The 17,277-nt window shown below is 58.9% G+C and overlaps 7 protein-coding genes across 7 annotated transcripts; 1 reads left to right on the top strand and 6 right to left on the bottom strand.

Annotated features, from left to right (window-relative positions):
* Positions 1-850: 850 nt before the first annotated feature.
* J7T54_006285 (uncharacterized protein) lies at positions 851-2,494 on the bottom strand (the record flags this gene model as incomplete). The annotated part of the gene is made up of 2 exons (XM_051505835.1): positions 851-2,017; positions 2,069-2,494. The coding sequence occupies 2 exons, from the start codon at positions 2,492-2,494 to the stop codon at positions 851-853; spliced, it is 1,593 nt and encodes a 530-aa protein (XP_051366802.1).
* Positions 2,495-3,255: 761 nt separating this feature from the next.
* Positions 3,256-3,774, bottom strand: J7T54_006284 (uncharacterized protein; the record flags this gene model as incomplete). The annotated part of the gene is made up of 1 exon (XM_051505823.1): positions 3,256-3,774. The coding sequence occupies one exon, from the start codon at positions 3,772-3,774 to the stop codon at positions 3,256-3,258; it is 519 nt and encodes a 172-aa protein (XP_051366801.1).
* A 1,997-nt stretch (positions 3,775-5,771) lies between these two features.
* Positions 5,772-7,445, bottom strand: J7T54_006283 (uncharacterized protein; the record flags this gene model as incomplete). The annotated part of the gene is made up of 3 exons (XM_051505812.1): positions 5,772-6,459; positions 6,525-6,831; positions 6,899-7,445. The coding sequence occupies 3 exons, from the start codon at positions 7,443-7,445 to the stop codon at positions 5,772-5,774; spliced, it is 1,542 nt and encodes a 513-aa protein (XP_051366800.1).
* A 2,858-nt stretch (positions 7,446-10,303) lies between these two features.
* On the bottom strand, positions 10,304-12,185 carry J7T54_006282 (primary-amine oxidase; the record flags this gene model as incomplete). Its single annotated transcript, XM_051505801.1, has 6 exons — positions 10,304-10,599; positions 10,650-10,747; positions 10,810-11,391; positions 11,442-11,601; positions 11,675-11,834; positions 11,886-12,185. The coding sequence occupies 6 exons, from the start codon at positions 12,183-12,185 to the stop codon at positions 10,304-10,306; spliced, it is 1,596 nt and encodes a 531-aa protein (XP_051366799.1).
* A 515-nt stretch (positions 12,186-12,700) lies between these two features.
* J7T54_006281 (uncharacterized protein) lies at positions 12,701-14,932 on the bottom strand (the record flags this gene model as incomplete). The annotated part of the gene is made up of 1 exon (XM_051505790.1): positions 12,701-14,932. The coding sequence occupies one exon, from the start codon at positions 14,930-14,932 to the stop codon at positions 12,701-12,703; it is 2,232 nt and encodes a 743-aa protein (XP_051366798.1).
* A 426-nt stretch (positions 14,933-15,358) lies between these two features.
* On the bottom strand, positions 15,359-15,840 carry J7T54_006280 (Mitochondrial 2-methylisocitrate lyase-like protein; the record flags this gene model as incomplete). The annotated part of the gene is made up of 2 exons (XM_051505780.1): positions 15,359-15,731; positions 15,800-15,840. The coding sequence occupies 2 exons, from the start codon at positions 15,838-15,840 to the stop codon at positions 15,359-15,361; spliced, it is 414 nt and encodes a 137-aa protein (XP_051366797.1).
* A 707-nt stretch (positions 15,841-16,547) lies between these two features.
* J7T54_006279 (uncharacterized protein) lies at positions 16,548-17,194 on the top strand (the record flags this gene model as incomplete). Its single annotated transcript, XM_051505769.1, has 2 exons — positions 16,548-16,668; positions 16,746-17,194. 2 exons carry the CDS (start codon positions 16,548-16,550, stop codon positions 17,192-17,194), a joined length of 570 nt encoding a protein of 189 aa, XP_051366796.1.
* Between the last annotated feature and the right edge of the window lie 83 nt (positions 17,195-17,277).

Raw genomic sequence — 17,277 nt, 5'->3', positions numbered from 1 at the left:
GCGTATGAAGCCGGCCGCGGAGACGTGTACGGAATATCGCAGCGCCCCAATGCTAAGGTCAAGAGAATGGTGGGAAAGGGGCCGGCCTCTGAGTGAGAGGTGACTACTAGTTTGGTGCCGTTGTTGAAGAGAGCGTCGAACGTTGCAAGCCTGAAATTGGAATACTGGGACTCAGTGGGGATGATGCGGTGGTTGCCAGGCGCTGTGCCTCCTGAATGAGGTGCCGCCCCGTCCGCAGGCAAAGTACCGGATACATCTGTTCATTGGCCGAAAGCAGGGGGATCCGCTCCAGCGTCCGTTCCCTCTACCTCACCTCTCCTCCCTTCGAGCTGGCGGGACTCGGGGGACAAAAGCAAGTGCAAACTTGGACGTATGAGAGTCAGGTTGCACAGTTCAACTTTGCAGGAAGGAATTTGTGCATGTGTTAATTAATTAGTTGAGGCGCTGTGCCACCTTTCGCGATGAAATCAATTCAGTTCCTGCATTCGCTAGGCCACTGTGCTGGTGTTACCGTTGGGCATTTTTCTGTCCCTTTCTTGCATCGCCCAATTCCATGGAGGAGCATTTGACCTAGGGGGCCAATCAGCGACCCCGGGACACAGCACCCCTGATTCTCGTCACGTGAGTTCTCTGGCATCTTCAGGCTCATCGTTCTCCGTGCGTACGGACTGACTTCATGTTGAACATGGTACAACTGAAATCACGCATTCGCAGGCTTTCCACATGAAACAATAATGGACTGCGCATACCCGAACAGCAATTTCCCGTGCCGGAGAACATTATAATGGACCCCAGCGCAATCCGGCGCCCCAACTCCAGGCGTAGATCATGATCCAAAATCCAAGATTGATTACGCCTGCACTAGCTGCTTTAGCCTCTTCTCGATCTTGTCACGGCCCTCGAGCGTCGTCCAGATCTCGTGGGACGCCTTGTCGACAATGTCCCAGTGCTTCAGGTTGTCCGTCAGCTTGGTCAGGTCGCGCTGCTTCTTCTCCCAGCGCCGGCTGTCCTTGATGTGCTGGCCGCTGCTGATGACGACGAGCGGCGTGTCGCGGTGCTGGATCTGCCGGCTGCCCTCGACGTCGCGCTTGGTGAAGGAGCCCGCCACGAGGCTCTCTTGGAACTTGGCAAAGATGAACTTGCCATTCTGCTGCGCGGCGCGGCCGTAGATGCGGTCACGGCTGGTGCGGCCCTTGAAGAGCGCGCCGGGCAGGCGATCGAGACCGAGGGGCGATATGACGCCGCGGAGCCAGAGAAGGAAGCCGCGTCCAGCGGAGCCGACCTCGGGGAGCAGATCTTCGTGCAGAGGGTCGATCAGGACCATACCCTTGACCTCCTCGCCGTGGCGCGAGGAGAAGACACGCTGGTAGATGGAGCCAATTCCCGCGCTCGCAAGGACCCAGGGCCCATCCTCGCCTGCCTTGGCGAGTGCCTCGCTCAGCACGTCGGTGGCAAAGCTCGCGGAAAGGGGCGAGGGGGCGGCATCCGACCAGGCGATGCCTGGACGATCAGCGAAACAGTACCGACTGATGGAGCCGTTCTTGATGGCGTTGTCGGCGAACTGCCACACGTCATGCTCGACAGATCGCTCGCCGCCCTCGAAAAGGACGGTGGGGACCTTGTGACCCTGGGCGTTGGTGCTGTTACCACTGCAGTACACGTGGATGCGGTACTTGCCATTGTCTACCCAGTGGAGCTTGCCGGGAGGCGCCACGCCAGCGTCGAGGGCGCGCAAGATGATGGTCAGGGTGATGAGGACAGCCACGGCAGTCATGATGGAGTAGCCGATGGTGGACAGGAGAACCTCGAGCCACTCGGTGAGGGTGCGTCGTGTCTCGGCGCGCCCCGTGAGACGCTCCTCCTCCTCTGCCTTGCCCCACTTGACGGTGCGATCCGCAAGGAGTGTCCAGAGGCTGATGAGGACGGACCAGACGACGCTGGCGGTGCCGACCCAGCCCTCCTCGTAGCGCGTCTTTTCCACGGACAGGATGAGAACCATGTCCAGAAGAAGGATAAACTGCGGTCATGAGTGAACTGTGGTGGAGAGCTCGAGGGGTCTCAGACTTACCGCCATCACGACGCACAGGATGCGCACGGCCTTCGCGGGCACGCCAAAGAAGATCAACTTGAACAACAGGTTGGACATGGCCAGACTCGCGAAACTGAAAGCGTAAAATCCGCTCCCGCGCATGTTGAACCCGGGGGGCGTGGCAAACGCAGACACCAGGAGCAGCACCCACCAGGCAAAGGTGATCAGGGTGAGCACGACCGTCGCGAAGCGCAGGATGCGGATGGTCCAGAGGTTGTAGGGCGTCACGGCAGGGTCGTCAGGTCGCAGCATGCCCGTGCCTTGAGTCGAGTCGAGACGGTTGGGCAGCAGCCTGGTGTGCTCGTCCACGGGGCCAGATGGCTCGCCCACATTGTCGCTGTGCGCGCGACGACTGCGCGACGAAGTCTCATCGTCGTCACGCTTGTTGTTGGAGAAGAGCGGCATCGTGTATGTATTCGGAAAGAAACCTTGGCTCCTTCAACGCCCAGCTATTGAAAAGCAGCAGAGGACAGACACTCTAATCAACCTGCACGGCCACAAGCAGTAGAAGCTCTAGATCAACGAGCTATTTGAGGCGCAGGCAGGCGGGCATGATGATGATGATGATGATGGACGCGATAGACATCGGCCTCACGAGGCGCAACAAGCTAGCTCCTGACAGTACGCATCAAGGACGTCATCCCTCGCACAAGCCCCACCAATCAACTCCCGCTGCTGTGACAAAAGGGTCCCCCAATTGCACATAAGCTCCGCACCACGTCCCGATGCGCCATGGTATTGTACCGTTTCCAAGGTTCGTTGGAGCGGGAGCCGAGAGCAATAGTGCCCCTTTGAAGGCTCAGATCGTAGATCATGCAGCATCTGGTGGTCTGTCGGGCGTGGGCGGTCACTGGTCGATGGGAATGGGCGAGTCGAGAACTGGCAGCAAAATCCCATCTTGAACTGGGCTGCTCTGCTGGGTGTGGCAAGTTCCGGGCGAAAATCTCCGCCTACAGCGTTCCATTCTCTGCAAGCAGCAAGAGCGGCGGCCATTGATGAGTGATCATGCATGGGGATGTAATTAGTATGGAGCCGTGAAACATGGATATTCTGCAATTGGCATTCTTGATTTTCTCGACGGAATCGACCTTTTCGTCGCCAAAACTCCACAATGCCTACCCTAAAGTCATATGTCGTGAAAATCGTTATCATCAGACTGCCCGCCATCACCATCCTGCGGGTGTAGCTGGGTTACCCTCCTTGGCGCTCCCAGCATAGCCATACGACTCGCGACTTGATATTGATGTCGTCGTCCTCGCGCTCATGGGCGGCCCCCGCGCCTTCTTCTCCCTGAGTTGCCGCTTTAGAGCCGTCTCTGGAGTCGGTCCCGCGACAGATGTGGTAGCCCCTGCCGGTATCTGCCCCAAGGGCATGCCGATCCTGGCTGCTGCCTGTGGATCTTTGGAAGCGGCGTTTTTGAGTTTCTGCTGTTTGAACGCTTGTGACGATGGCTCACTGACCGACAGCCAGTCTTTGATTTGCGATATCCATTTGGGCTTGCCCTGGCGCTTGTGTGGCGGCTCTGCGCGCACGTCGGGTATTCGTCGTGGGCGGTCATCGCTGTGAGACGATTCGTAGCCGGAGCGGAAACGGGTCGAGCTGGAGCCGGAGAGGGAGTGGAAGCTTGCAGTGCCAGCCGATTCGATGGCAGACGACAACGATGATGGCGGTGATCGCTCGTACATGACTGTAGTCCAGACACGAAGCGGGTTCGATAGAGACACCGCGCAGGCAATGCTTAAAGAGCTCAATCGGACACGAGGACTTTGTGGAGGCAATGGCGCACCAAGCGCCCCTGGCTGATGCTGTTCCTCGACGGAGCGGTCGACTCGCTTGATTCGACTAGGTCGTTGGTTCGGGGTTCTGACCCCCGGGTCAAATCCACTGTCCTTCGAGATAGCCTTGCAAATACACTCGACGAACTGTGAGCACCGTAGAATGGCAGAGTGTTGGTAGATGAAGAAATCGCGCTCAAGCAAGGGACACGCGAGAAGACCAAGCGAGACAAGTAGAGGGCCGAGATCCCCGGCAATACACGTATGTACCTACTCGACGCACCGGACGCGCGCGACGAGGCTGCGATGCGGCCAAGCCGCAGGTCCAAGAGCTCTCGGTTACAGCAAACGTGAGCTGAGTGGCGACACTGCTGACGATGTCTCAGTCGAAAGCAGGAACAGGGTGTTAGGGGAACTGCGGGTTGGGAGGTGGTGATGCATTCTCCTCGCGCAGATGACTGGCAGCATCCACACGAGACAACAAGTCGACAAAGGCAGCAGTGTCCGTCGCGCCAGCGTCATCCACAAATGAATGCTCCCCTCCATCCACCACGAGCCCAATGTCAAAGCGCACGCCTGTCACGCTGCAAGGCGGCATGGTATTGATGGCGCGGGGCCAGTGCCGCAGAAGCAACGTGCACGACGCCCAGACTGCGAATTAGGTTGGATCGCGTGGGCGCCACGGACAAATGCCTACCCACTAATTCGACCGGGGTGGGACGGGCGAGCGTTTTACGTACATACGTGTAGGAAGAGAGCGCCGTTTCTAGGCTGTGATCCTTGACACTCTTTGACTGTGAGGCTGCTGAGCGGGTTGTGACGCTGTCACCCGCGTGGTCCAGAACTCAAGGCCACAGCCTCAAGACAAGACAAGACGAGACAAGACAATTGGTTGCAGTAGTCTCCGTTGAGGACGCGACTGTGCATGTCGCGGTGGCCCGTGCACCGGCTGAGGCTCCAGGAGTCGCGACGTGCGAACACTGAAATTCGGGATGACATTGAGTCTTACATAGGTATTCTTCAGTCTTCTCCTGTGGCCCATGCTCTCTCATATGGGGGAGGGAGCACGGTACAGCAGAGCGACTGGAAGCATGGCCTTTGCTGCGAGGATCTGTCCTGTACTTCAGCAAAGTTTTGCGCACACATCACAAGCTCCCTGTTCCGTCGTCAACCGTTGGTCCTTCTCGGAGCTGATAGGGACAGGTCCTTTTAGATTTTCATGGGCAGTGGGGCCGAGAGGCGCACCCGAGCACCGACTGCAGACGCACCCATGCCGGCTCAGGAGTGGACCTCTACTAGTGATTATACATGTGAAGCAAATTTTGTTGCCGAGTCCAAAGCAGGAGATCTCGTGTGTTAAGGTGAGATTGGCCGGACGCGGCCGTGCGCATGCAGCTCTGGATGGAGAATCCACTTCCTGTATGGGAGACTGGCAGCTCCAGCTATAGAATTCCTTGCTGTAATGCTTCCACTCTGATGTACATGTTTGAGATCCATTCGTGACGTGTTGACAGGCAAGTCGGAATTCGTGAGACGTGGGCTGCAGCCAGTGTGCAGCTTGTTCAACAACATTCAAAAGTCATGATGGATATCGAGAAGACAGTGTAAGGGACAACCCTGTCCCAGCCACAAAGGCAAGTCGAATTCATAATATGCTAACAGAAGCGAAAATTGGGTATCGAATGAGATTAAAGAGAGCGGAGTAAGGTCGTATAGAGATGTCGTTTGCGGAGAGAGATTGCGCTCAACCTGGTTGTGTTAGCGAGGCATCTCCAACGGCGTAGTTTGGAAAGTATACATACCAGTTGCGCCTGACTACAATTACAATATTAAGTACACGATTAGGCGGTTGTAAGTATGGGTGGTTCGTAAGGTCATGGTCCCAAGGGAGAGAGGTTCCAGCCCGCTCAGCACTCGGGGAAGCAGCTGGCCCACAGCTTGGCGGCCGGCTCGTCGTGCAGGTCGACGACCCAGGGGTACTTGCCGAGCAGGCGCCTGGCAAAGGACCACTGTGTGGGGCCAAACTGAGCGACGGCGTCGGCGAGGCGCGGCTGAAGCCAGACGCGGTCGTCCCTGTGGAGGACGGAGATGCCGGCGACGACGAGCAGCCAGAGGTGCGTGGCGGGATCGACGGCAGCCTGGAACTGGGGGTTGTCGAGGGCGCGCATGAGCTTGGTGGCGAGCATCTCGTAACGCAGGCGGCGCTGGCGGCCGAGCTGGATGAGAGTCGTGGTCATAAAGGCGAGGAGGGCGAGTTGGATGGCGTCGGCGACGGGGTGCAGGTGGTCGGTGCCGCGGGTGGCGCCGACGGGGCGGATCTCGAGGAGGCGGTAGCAGGTGGTGGTGATTATGTCCTGAAAGGCCTGGGGCCCGAGCTTCTTCTGGGCGACGCCCGAGTTGAAGAGGCGCGAGACCTTCATAATGGTCTCGGTGGCCGCGAAGACGTCGGCGTCGGCGTTGCGGGCGGCGTTGAGGAGCGGCGAGCGCACCTCAAAGGCTGGGTTGAAGAAGATGGGCACAATAGTCTCCATGTCCTTGGCGGCGTGGCCCAGGCGCGTTGGGCAGCCGAGTTGCAGCGCCAGGTCAATGTCGATCCTGTGGCATTTGTCAGTCTCCGTTCTTTCATTCTTCTGAGCGTAACCTGGTTCAGGTGCACGTACCGAAGAGTCTTCTCAATCAGCGCAGGGTTGTGCTTGATCTCGTCCATGCCACCGCGCAGCTCAATCATGCGACAGAGCCCGTCAAAGTGCACTTTTGTCTGCGCGAGCTGGCCACGGAGCGAGGTCAGCAGACAGAGTGAGATGACGCCAGCCAGGCTAGTGTCGGCGGTCGCCTTGTCGCTGGACAGCTTGTTGTTGAGCAGCCGAAGGGCCTTTGTCATGTGGTGGCGGTACTCGGTGGAGTACGAGTCCTTCTCGTGAACAAAGTCCATGCAGGCCTCGGAGAGGGCCACGAAGCAGTGGAAGTCTGTGGTGAGGGACGATGTGTTAGCAAATGTCGGCGTTGTGTGCGTCGGGGAGGTGTCGTCACTTACAAGCTTCATCGGCGAGCATGTACTTGAACCAGGTGCCCAGGGTGGGATCTGGCTTGCCGTGGCAAAAGTCGACGCTGGGGGAGAGCGCATCGCCAATGTACAGCAGAAAGTCGTGTACCCAGCGACGCGACTGGGTGGTCATCTCGCAGACGGGCTCGAGGCCGGAGAGGTCGTTGCCGACGTGGGCGAGGAGCTTGCCGCAAATCTTGGCCTGCTCCATATTGGGCGTCGTGATGGCCGAACTGGAGACTTGGTGCACCACGAAGGGCATCTTTGCGGGGGCATCGAGCTCCCATAGGGTGTTCAAGTCCATCCGCGCGTCGTCGTCGACCACATGGATGGTGGTGGTGCTGTCGTCGGTTTTCATGTTCTTCTCATGAAGGAGATGGTATGTGTCGCGCCTGGTCTCGGTGGCGCGAGGTCGTTTCCGAAGAGCGCGCACCTTGCCGCCGAGGACCTTCCCCTTCATAGCATGGCTGCGGATGTAGTAGCGAGCAGTCTTGCGCTCGATGAAGGAGTGGTCAGCCAAGGTCAGAGTGACGGCCATAGCCTGGAGGTGGTTGCTGGGGTGTCGATAGTATCAGCTAGTATGAGCTGAGCTCTAGTCTTCGCCGGGGTGCAGGATGAAGCTGGCTGTTTGCGCGGCGTTCTAAGCAAAAAAAAATAGAAAGTCTAGTCCGAAGAAAGAACAACGCGAAAGCAGAAGAATCTAATGTAACAGACGGGTGAGTGAGTAATGAAAAGGCGTTGTGAGGCGCTCGAAGGATGTGAAGGCTCTTTCAGGGACTCGGGCGGCGAACCTCAGGCCTTAAGGCTGTTAGGCCAAACAAGTACGTACTACTATTCTCCCTTGGATGCAACTCAATTTTAGAACCTGGAAGGGAATGGATGGCCAGCGCACCGCCGAGTCAACAGGCTGGAATAGGAAAAGACAGTTCAGATCGGACAGGTTTGGCATGGGTCATTTGATTACATCTGGTTATCCACTGTATACGTGTAAGCCAGTCCCCCCCTACCAAACACGTTTTCCTGCTCTGCACGGGACGTTTCTCATTGTTTGCTGACTCCAGTCCCTCCCAGCGCCAGCGCCAGCGCCAGGCCAGCGCCACGAGCCAAGGACTGACGCGCAGCCAATTGAACACGGTTGTCACTCCGTCTTTTGCCTAGACGAAACGCCTCGAGTCGCTGAGCCGATTAGCCGTCGTCTGTAGCTGTACATGCGCCCCAGGTATTGTCAGGCTGCCGGGTGGAGGCGCGCTACCTCTGCCGACGTCGAGAGAGAAGGCGCATCGTCAGCGGCTTCAACAGAGTTTCACATTCGGGGCATATGATGGTCGCTCGACTCTCGAGTGTGTGTCACGCAGCAACGATCACGGATGAGATTCTCCTGACCGCGCGACAAGGCAAAGCCAGCGACCCAGAGCATGCTCACGTCTGTGAGTCACACTTGAAGGAGGCTCGCTATTCATGCTGTAATTGTTCCCTATTAAATCCATGTTGTATGTAATAATACGAGTCAACGACTCAACGCAGCCGACCTGCCCGACGACGGCGACGAGCATCCCCTCCGTCTTCCCCAAAGGAGGCCTCGCCACAGCGATCATAATATGGGAATCTGGCTGGGCGCGTAGTGTCATTGGAGGCTTGAAATGGCATTGATGAATGAGAGACAAAGCAGATGCGCAGATGTGCATCCGCACACCACACTTCTTTGTCGACTCGCTTGCACTGTTGCAAACCTGCATGTGCATGTGCTTCAGACCTCGGATGTTGGAGGCTGCTAATCTGCTGCTAGATGAATCATGAATGCATACGTATCACTGCGCCTCCAAAAAGGGTACTTCTGTCCTGCCCGACCTCGTGTGGCCTATGACGGTATCCAGCATGACAGGAGGCACACCACTACACACACACACAAAGGGGGATCTTGCTGCCAGCTGGAGGGTCTTGGGCTCTTGGTAATACCGGTTGGAGTCAAGCGTGGGCTGCCTCTGACTTTGCTTTGCGGGCAATGCGCTGCCAAAGCCTGCAATTATGACGGAGAGGGAGGACGCTCATGGCGCTGCTGCGGCGCACGAGGCTCGTTCGCCAAGGCTCCAAGCTTCCTCCTCTTCCCCTTCTGCTCACGCGAGGCCTCCTTTGCGTCTTTGCTAGCCAGACAGAAGCCAGCCACTTTGGCTGTTGATTTCATCAGCCTGCACTCTGCAAATTCAAGCATTTGAAAAATGAAGCAGCATCGCCGACAGGAACCCACCGAGTCCAGTCACTGACAGACTAAAAAGATACAGTGAACCGGCCCAGCGCCCGCCCAGTGGATCCCTCATCACTAATACGCTCGGCCGGTACGCACTGACCCCCGACAGGGTTGGGAGAGCCTTGTAAACAACCTTTTAAGCTTAAGGAAAGGCCCTGCTATAATAAGATCGGGGGGGACATTGGAAATTTTGAAATGAGCAACGAGATGGGCCGGCACCTGAAGGAAACTCTTGCGCTGTCAGGCTGAGTGCACGTTACTGAGCCGCTTCGTTTGAGGACATCCGGCGAGTCCAGTCACTGGAACTTGGAAGCACTTGCAACGCGTGATCAGATCTTGCTCGAGAGCATCCTCCACATCAGCCAAGAAGAAGCTGCAGCGACAACAACAATAAGAGCAACAAGAACAACAAGAACAGGCTAATCAACAACATGGATAGACACCTCCTCCCCTTATCAGGTTGCATCCTTCCAGAGATGCAAACACGCGGGCCGCTCGTCGCACTGCACTGCGTAATCACTGCGTACCTTTGGTAGATGTAGCATGCGCCTTGGCTACCTTAGTCCTCGACGTTGCTGCCGCCAACGCAAATGCATGCGATATCATACGTACATGTAGTGCGACGATCCGCTGCAGCTCAATGTGATGTGATACATGATTGCAGATTCATTAATTGTCCTCTCCATCCGCAAATAGCGCGCTGCGACAGACGCACGCGGCGAGGACTGGACCCTGAATGTGGCTGGTTGGCGAGCTCGAGGCCTCCTGTCTGACGGACGCTGAGGCCAGCCAGCCAGCCAACCGGCCAAGCCCAGCCCTCCTCGCGCTTTGTTTCATCCCTCCCTCTTCGTCTTTGTCTATCCGTACTATAGATTCGTATCACAGGGGTCGAGGCTTGATACTGGGCCTGAAATAGCTGTCGTGTATACGTACTTCGGCACGCTCACCGCTGTCTTCCCTTACCGTTCGTATTGTCACGGTCTTACTGTCACACAGGCCTTCGATTTATTAAGGCGTCCACCCTGCCCTGGTGGTCGCTCCTTGCCATGGCGTCCTCATCACTACTAGTCCATCACAGCTTGGCTTTCCCACAGCACGAGCCGTCCGCAAACGCCAGCCGACTCGCCTCGTCCCGCGCGTCCACCTCTGCCCTACTCCCCTGGGCGACCTGGCTCGGGCGTGCTGCAGTACGACGGTCGCACGTTCATGGCCGGGCTGCTCGCAAAGAAGTTGCGCGGCCGCAGTAGCAGCGTCATTGTCTCGGCCGGCATGATGGGAAAGTCCTCGGGCAACGGAATGTGCGTGACCCCAAACGTGTGCCAGAGCACAATGTCCGTGTTGTCGATGGACGTCGCGCCGTCGCCGATCCACGCCGGCAGTCCGCTCGATGGCTCTCCGTCTGTCTGCGGCACGTGGCGGCCCGCGGGCCAGAGCTCGTCGTCGCGGTCTGCGTTTGTCAGCTACTGCGGAGGTAGGAGAGATGTAGTCTTCACCTACATTTCGTGACGTGCACGGCGTGCCTGGCAAAGCCTGCGCGCTCCCACACCAGCGAGCCCGCCTTGGGCAGCAGGCCGGGCACCTCGCGGCTCACGAGCCTGTAGCTGCTCGGCTTGTCGCTGTAGGGATGTGCAGGCGGTTCGTGTTGCAAATCTCCCACGTCCGGCTCGTGACCCCGTCATAGTCGGTCCGCGCCTCGCCCTCGGTCGCGAGCTTGGTCTGGCGCGCGTAAAAGGCGTTGCCGTACTTGTTGGCCGGGCTGCCCACGGGCGCGTCCGAGGCGACCGTGTCCGAGACGAAGACGGTGTTGTGGGGCCCGTCGATGTTGGCGTGCACCCGCAGGCAGAAGAGGTGCTGGTGGTTGTGCGCGTTGACGCCCGGGTAGACCTGCGTGCCCCAGTCGTGCGTGTCCTCGTTCTCGGCCATTACGTACGTGTTGAGGATGCCCGTGAGCTTGCTCTCGGGCTGGATCGTGCCGTCCTGGTGAAAGATCGACTGGATCGCGTACTCGTAGTTGGCCGCCGTGAAAATCTGCTGCACCACGAGCTTCCGCGCCCGCGTCACAATCGTCGAGTCGTCCTGAAAGTCGGTGTGCTTGAACAGGATGCCGGCGGCCTCCTCGTGGAGGCAGATGTCGTTCTTGATGTGGCGTACGCCGCCGTCGTGACGGGCAAAGTCCGCGTCCAGGTAGTGGATGGTACCTTTGCAGTCGCGGCCGAGGGCAAAACTGTTGGTGAGGTGTCTGGTCTTCTGGTTAGCACAGCTGGCGAGGCCAGATAGCAACAGACGTACACGGCGCCGTATCCACCCAGGTCGAACGCGTGCTTGCGTTGATGGGGGTGCTCGGGATTGCCGTAGGGCACGACCATCTCGGCCAACGACATGCGGTAGAAGATGGGCCGCTCGACACCCTTGTCCACGAGCCGAAGGTCATTGAGCACGATGTCCCTCCCTGAAGTCGAGCGGGTACTGGTACTGGCAGTCGTCCACGTTGGGCCGATAGTACATCAGCGCCTGCTGTAGACGCGTCGCGTTCCCGTAGCGCTCGTCGTGCCCAATGATCCACAGGTCGCAATACACCTTGTGCATGTCTGACGCGGGGATGTCGTTGATCCTGCATCGCTCGATGACCCTGAGGTCTTGCCGACAAATCTCCTCCACGTTCTGGAGCTCCTCGAGTGTGATCTATTGTCCTAGTTAGGTGGTTGCTCTTCGCGTCATGGAGGGTCAACTGACAATCGGCTGGAGACCATCCAGCTGCTCCCACTTTGTGATCTTGCCGCTCTTCAGGTCGACGAAGCCATCGTACGCCTTCCCCTCTGCCGCAATGACCGTCACGTCAGCGACACGCGCTGGGCGAGGGGCTCGAGATCGGTCCACGAGCCATGCGGAGAGCTCGGCCTTGCGAGGTTCGAGGAGAGAAATGGCCTGGAACTGAAGTGGGGCGATGGATGCGTGCGCTGTCCTGACGACGTGGGTGGCAGTGCTGAGCTCCTGAGGTGAGACGGGGTCGAGGGGATGCGCTGTCGGAGACATGGTGGAGGATGATGGTCAGACGATACAACTGGTGTGTACCAATGCAGATGTGTGTAATGTGAGCCGGCTGGAGTCGCCGCTGATTGATATATGCTTCATTCGTCGAAGGCCAAGGGCTTCGATAAGATGAGGACGAAGGGCAATCAATCATCACCGTCCCAGCTACTGCGGAGGCTGATCAGCCCAGATTGCTACGAGATGCGACTCGCCAACGGACTGCGATCGGTTCAGGTCAGTCCGAGGTCGAGACGCACCATGATGTCTGATAAGGGTCTGGTCCCCTCTCCCCTCTCCCTCCGTACTTCCTGTCCCTCCGCGCCCGATAGTCTCCGCTTTGCTTTGCGGAGAACCGCATCGTACCTAGATAGACGTCGACAAGGTCAGCGGACTCGCTGTCCGATAGAGGGATTGTATGCGTTTGGACTAACAACCCCCCCTGTCACATCGTCTCACTCGGGCATCTTCCACAGCAGACACCAGCCAATGAAGCTTTAGCTGAGCGTAATCCAAGACGCTCATTGCCACCCGTCAAGGTCAAAGAACCCAGGAAACGCAAGAAGCTCATCCGTGTTGATCGGGGCCTCCATCTCCCCACTCCCACTTCCCGTGCCCGTGCCATACAGCTGCTGCGCGAACAGAGGCAGCTCAAAGGGCGCCATGGTAGGATCAGCCATGGATGGCGGCACAATCTGCCTGTCGCGCGCCGGTGTGGCCCTCTGGGACCGCGCGAGCACGCTGGGCGAGGGTGACTGGTTGGGCCGCCGCCGGGGAAAGTCCTCGTTGATCATCTCCTCAATCATGCGTATGATAGAGCGGTGCACAATTAGAGACCGGACCGGCACGAGCTTGGCGCGGATGGCGTCGGCGGTGGCGGGCGTGATCCGTGTCGGGGGCCGGGATGGCCTGTCGACGAGGGGGATCTCGCGGGCCAGCAGCTCAAAGACGTCGCGGAGGCTCTCGGCCTTGGGCCAGCGGTCGGCCATGATGGCGAGGATGTTGGAGCAGGCGCGGAGGGCGTCAGACACGTCCGGGGCGTCGTAGTTGTCGGTGCGGTACTCCATGGGCGTCGCCCAGCAGCAGTAGAGGAGGGTGACGCCGGACTGGAACTGCACCAGCAGGCCGATCCACGCCTGGGCAATCTGACGGTCCATCTGGCTCCGCCGGAACATGAGGCAGGCCTGGCTGCTGGCCTGGATCGCCCAGTCGCCCGCGGGCCCGTACACGTTGTCCTTGGTCGGTCGGTAGAGAAGCAGCAGTGTGTAGTGGTAGATGAGAGCGAGCCACCGCTGGCTCGAGTGGCCCTTGGACTGGGGCTCGGCAAAGTTCTGCGCGCGCGCCTTGTAGTTCTCCAGCTCGCGCAGGATGCGTATGCGCCACTCGAGCGACCCCTCAAAGACCTCCTTGTAGTCCCAACGCAGGGTGTAGTTGATAATCTCCGACTGAATGCGTCGGCACTGAAGGATATGCAGGGACGGCGACACACACGTGTAGACGGGGACGTCGCCCAGGTCCGCGCCCGCGGGCAACTGGGCCACGGCGCTCTCCAAGTCCTCGTCCTCGACGTTGGCGTACAGCTTGGAGGTGATCATGGCGTCGGTGATTGAGGGCGGAAGCTCAAACGAGGCCATGACGAGGCGGTCGACGCAGTAGGCCGACCAGAAGCAGCGCCTGCGCACTTGGTTCTGCAACAGGGCGGCGGGTGTCGTGGGCTCGAGCTCCGTCTCGGCGAGGTGATACTGCAGCTGCACGCACATGCGCATCGTCGTGGAGGCGAGCGACAGTATCCGTGGCGTGTTGCTGCGGTGCAGGGCGTGCATGCTGAGCAGAAGATACGCTTGGACGTGCATGATGGGGTCGTTCCTCCGCAGCACATGGGGCAGCAGGGCGACGCCATGCTTGTAGAACACACGCGAGTCCGACTGACCGACGCGCGGGAGGGCGAGCATGAGCAGCGCCGTGGCGAAGACGAGGTTCACAAAGAAGCCCTGCCACGGCTTGGGGTTGAGCTCGGCCGGGGGGCACGTCCTCCAGTCGGCCACCCAGTCCAGGAGGGTGGGCCAGTGGAAGAAGGGATACTGGACCTGCGCGCGCCCCCTGTAGGCGCCCAGAAGGAGCCCCTCGACCTCGGGAGTCATGGAGGCGACGAGGTTCTGCGCGGGATAATGGTGGTCGTCGTGGTGCCGTACCGAGCCGGTGTGCATGCTAGGTGACTTGATGTTGCCCGCACCGCCCCCAAAGTTGTCCCGCCCTGGAGGTGAGGCCAGACCGTAGAGGAGATGATCTATGCCCTCTGCGTCCGAGTCGTCTGCCAGCGAGAGGTCCGGCGGCTGCTGGGAGAGGCTCTTGCGCGGGTGAAGCAGGCCATTGTGCAAATTGGTCGCAGGGGAGACGGATGAGGTCGGTTGAGCGCGCCGCGCGGGGAGTCCAGTGTTGGTACCTGACACGATGCCTTGCAGTGATGGAGGGGCCAATGCTCTCGCTGCCTGCGGCGTGCGCGCACGCGCGTAGTGGTCCCGGCTCTGATTGGGATCACGAGACTCCAACTCGGCGATCCTCTCCTCGAGCGCGCGCACGTAGTCCCCCTCGACCTGGGGACGAGGCGCCGGCTCGGTGGGCACGCAGTCCTCGCCCGCCTTGGCGCAATTGGAGCAGGGCCGTCTGTCCTCGCACTTTTGCTTGCGCCCGCGGCATCGTCGGCAGGCCAGGACGCGCTGCCGCTTGAGCGGTGGTCCCTCGCCGTGGTCCATGGGTCTGGAGTCTGGACTCTGGTACATGTAGGTTGCTGTCAGCGCGCGCTGCGGTCGAGTGAGGCTTCAGCGCATTATAGTGTGTGGCTGTGTTGATCCCGCGAGCAGCGTCTGCGTCATGAGTCAAGTCGTGGACCACGAGAGTGAGGGTGAGTGAAGGTCGACGAGGCTCAACTGCCTGGTCCTGGAATTGTAGAGTACGGGCGGGGCCAAGGCGGACACAGTTGGAGTCATCAAGCAGAGCATATCCGCCAGTCACATTATTAGACTCAATGTGTAACACTATAGATAGATTTAGAGAGATTCTTTATTGAGGCTGCCAGACAATGGTAATGAGTTCTAGGTCGAGTATCGTTAGGCCTCGTGTTGTTTGGTGCAGATCACCGTCCAGTCTCACGTGGCTTCTGCCTACCCGGAATACAGACACTACGCCTTCACGGCCATCTCCTCACCAGCATTCGTCTCAAAGAACGCGTCCGCCAGGTATCCTCCACACCACGACAGCTTCTTAGACCCATCCGTCTTGGGCAACGTGTCCCAGGGGTAGTCGCAGGCGTCCATGCCGGGCGCGTCCACCTCGGAGAAGCCGCAGAGCGCCCCCGACACGTAGACGGACTGCTGGTGCTCGGCTATCTGGGACACAATGGTCGGCTCGCTGGTGCCAAACGTCAACTCGGTGGTCCCGTTCTTGCTGTGCTCCTGGAGCTGGTTCCAGAGCTTGACGACCTGCTGGGAGCTTGCGGTGGGCGCAACGTCGATGCTGTTGCGCAGGGCGGCGACGGTGCGCGCCGAGTATGGCCTGTTGCGTCCACTGTCAGTATAGGCGAGCTCCATCACTTCTAAATGGCAGCCACGTCGGCCTCGAACTTGGCCTGCTCCTCATCGAGCGAGATGTTGAGCTGGGGCATGTTGGGTTGTGTGGGTGGTCACTGGGCGCGTGTGAATCTCGACCCGAAGCAAGCAACAATGAAATGAAAAATGACGGTGCCTAGTCAAGGAAGCTGCTTTAACATTGAAATATCCGGGAGGCAAAGAATGTGCAAAGCTGACCAGCTGTCAAGGCGTCTTCCCGCTCTCATCTCGAGGATGCCATGGATACCAGATTTCCCCAATTCTCGTCAAACACCCTCGCAACAACCAGGGGTCTTTCACACTTTCTCCAAAAATCATATCGACGGAGTCTTTGTCCGTTGGCACTAATGCAAGACGGACAGCCGGCGCCGACATGCGGACTGAGGGGGTTGCTGATAGCTGAGTGTGGGGTACAGGGGGCGGCTCCGAGTCGTTACGCTCGTGGTCCGTGATGAAGGGCATCCTTGTCCGAGTTTTCTTTTGATCGCGTGATCGTTGGCATCAGATATCGTCTCGAGATCCTCTGTCGGGGCAACATGCGATCAGAGCGGAGGCTCGCGAATCTTTCGGACATTAGACGTGTCTCAAAGGCTTGGAGATAGAGGGCTGTCCGAGACTGGGGACTCGCCACTGACTGATTCGAACCGACGAGTTTGGCTGTCAGATGCTCTCAAGTCCAGTTCTTGACGGGTTTAATATTTTTCTGTCAAGCTCGGACGAAAGAGCAAAAACATCAACCTGAGCCAAGCCGAACGCCTGCACAATGCCTGACGCCCTCTGGCTCTCCTCTGCGTACAACATTATGTCCTCCCCCGAGCGGATCTGCGTCTCCAGCGGCGCATCGGGCAATCTCGTCAGTATCCTCCAAAAGTTCACGGAGCCCAGTTATACTAGGCGGATATGGATGGTGGAACCGTGTTACTTCCTCGCCTGCGCCATCGTGACGGACGCTGACTTCAAGGGGCGTCTGCGCGGTGTCGTGTCCCTGAGGACGTGGAGGGTCTGGACATTGAATTTCTGAGGACAAGTATTCAAGAGGTCGAGAGTTCGGGTGGCCACTCTGATGCGCCGCCCGTCAAGACGAACCGCACGCGCTACCCTCGTGTGTACAAGCACATCATCTACGCCGTGCCCACCTTTGCCAATCCGAGGCCTGAAGACACACAAGCAAACGCAGACGCAGATCATTTGCCGAACATCCCCCCGCGCATCGTCGACGTGGACCTGAATCTGGACGGCGGGCTTCAGAACGACTTTGGCAACGTCGCCAGCAACAGCTCCTTTTCCAAGACCATTGGCCCCGGTGTGCGTACCGGCTGGAACGAGGCGACGCCTGCCTTTACCCATGCCCTGTCGTCGCTTGGCTCACAAAGCCGGGCGGCTGTCCTTCGCACATGTCCGCGACATTAGTGGCCGAGATGCTCGCCTCGGGCCGGCTGCAGTCTCACATTAAGGACACGGTGGTGCCCACGTACCGAGCGCGGTACAACACA

Source organism: Emericellopsis cladophorae, assembly GCF_022114955.1.
Source record: "Emericellopsis cladophorae strain MUM 19.33 chromosome Unknown NODE_1_length_1489480_cov_119_871856, whole genome shotgun sequence".
NCBI lineage: Eukaryota > Fungi > Ascomycota > Sordariomycetes > Hypocreales > Bionectriaceae > Emericellopsis > Emericellopsis cladophorae.
This window is presented reverse-complemented; position numbering and strand designations above follow the sequence as displayed.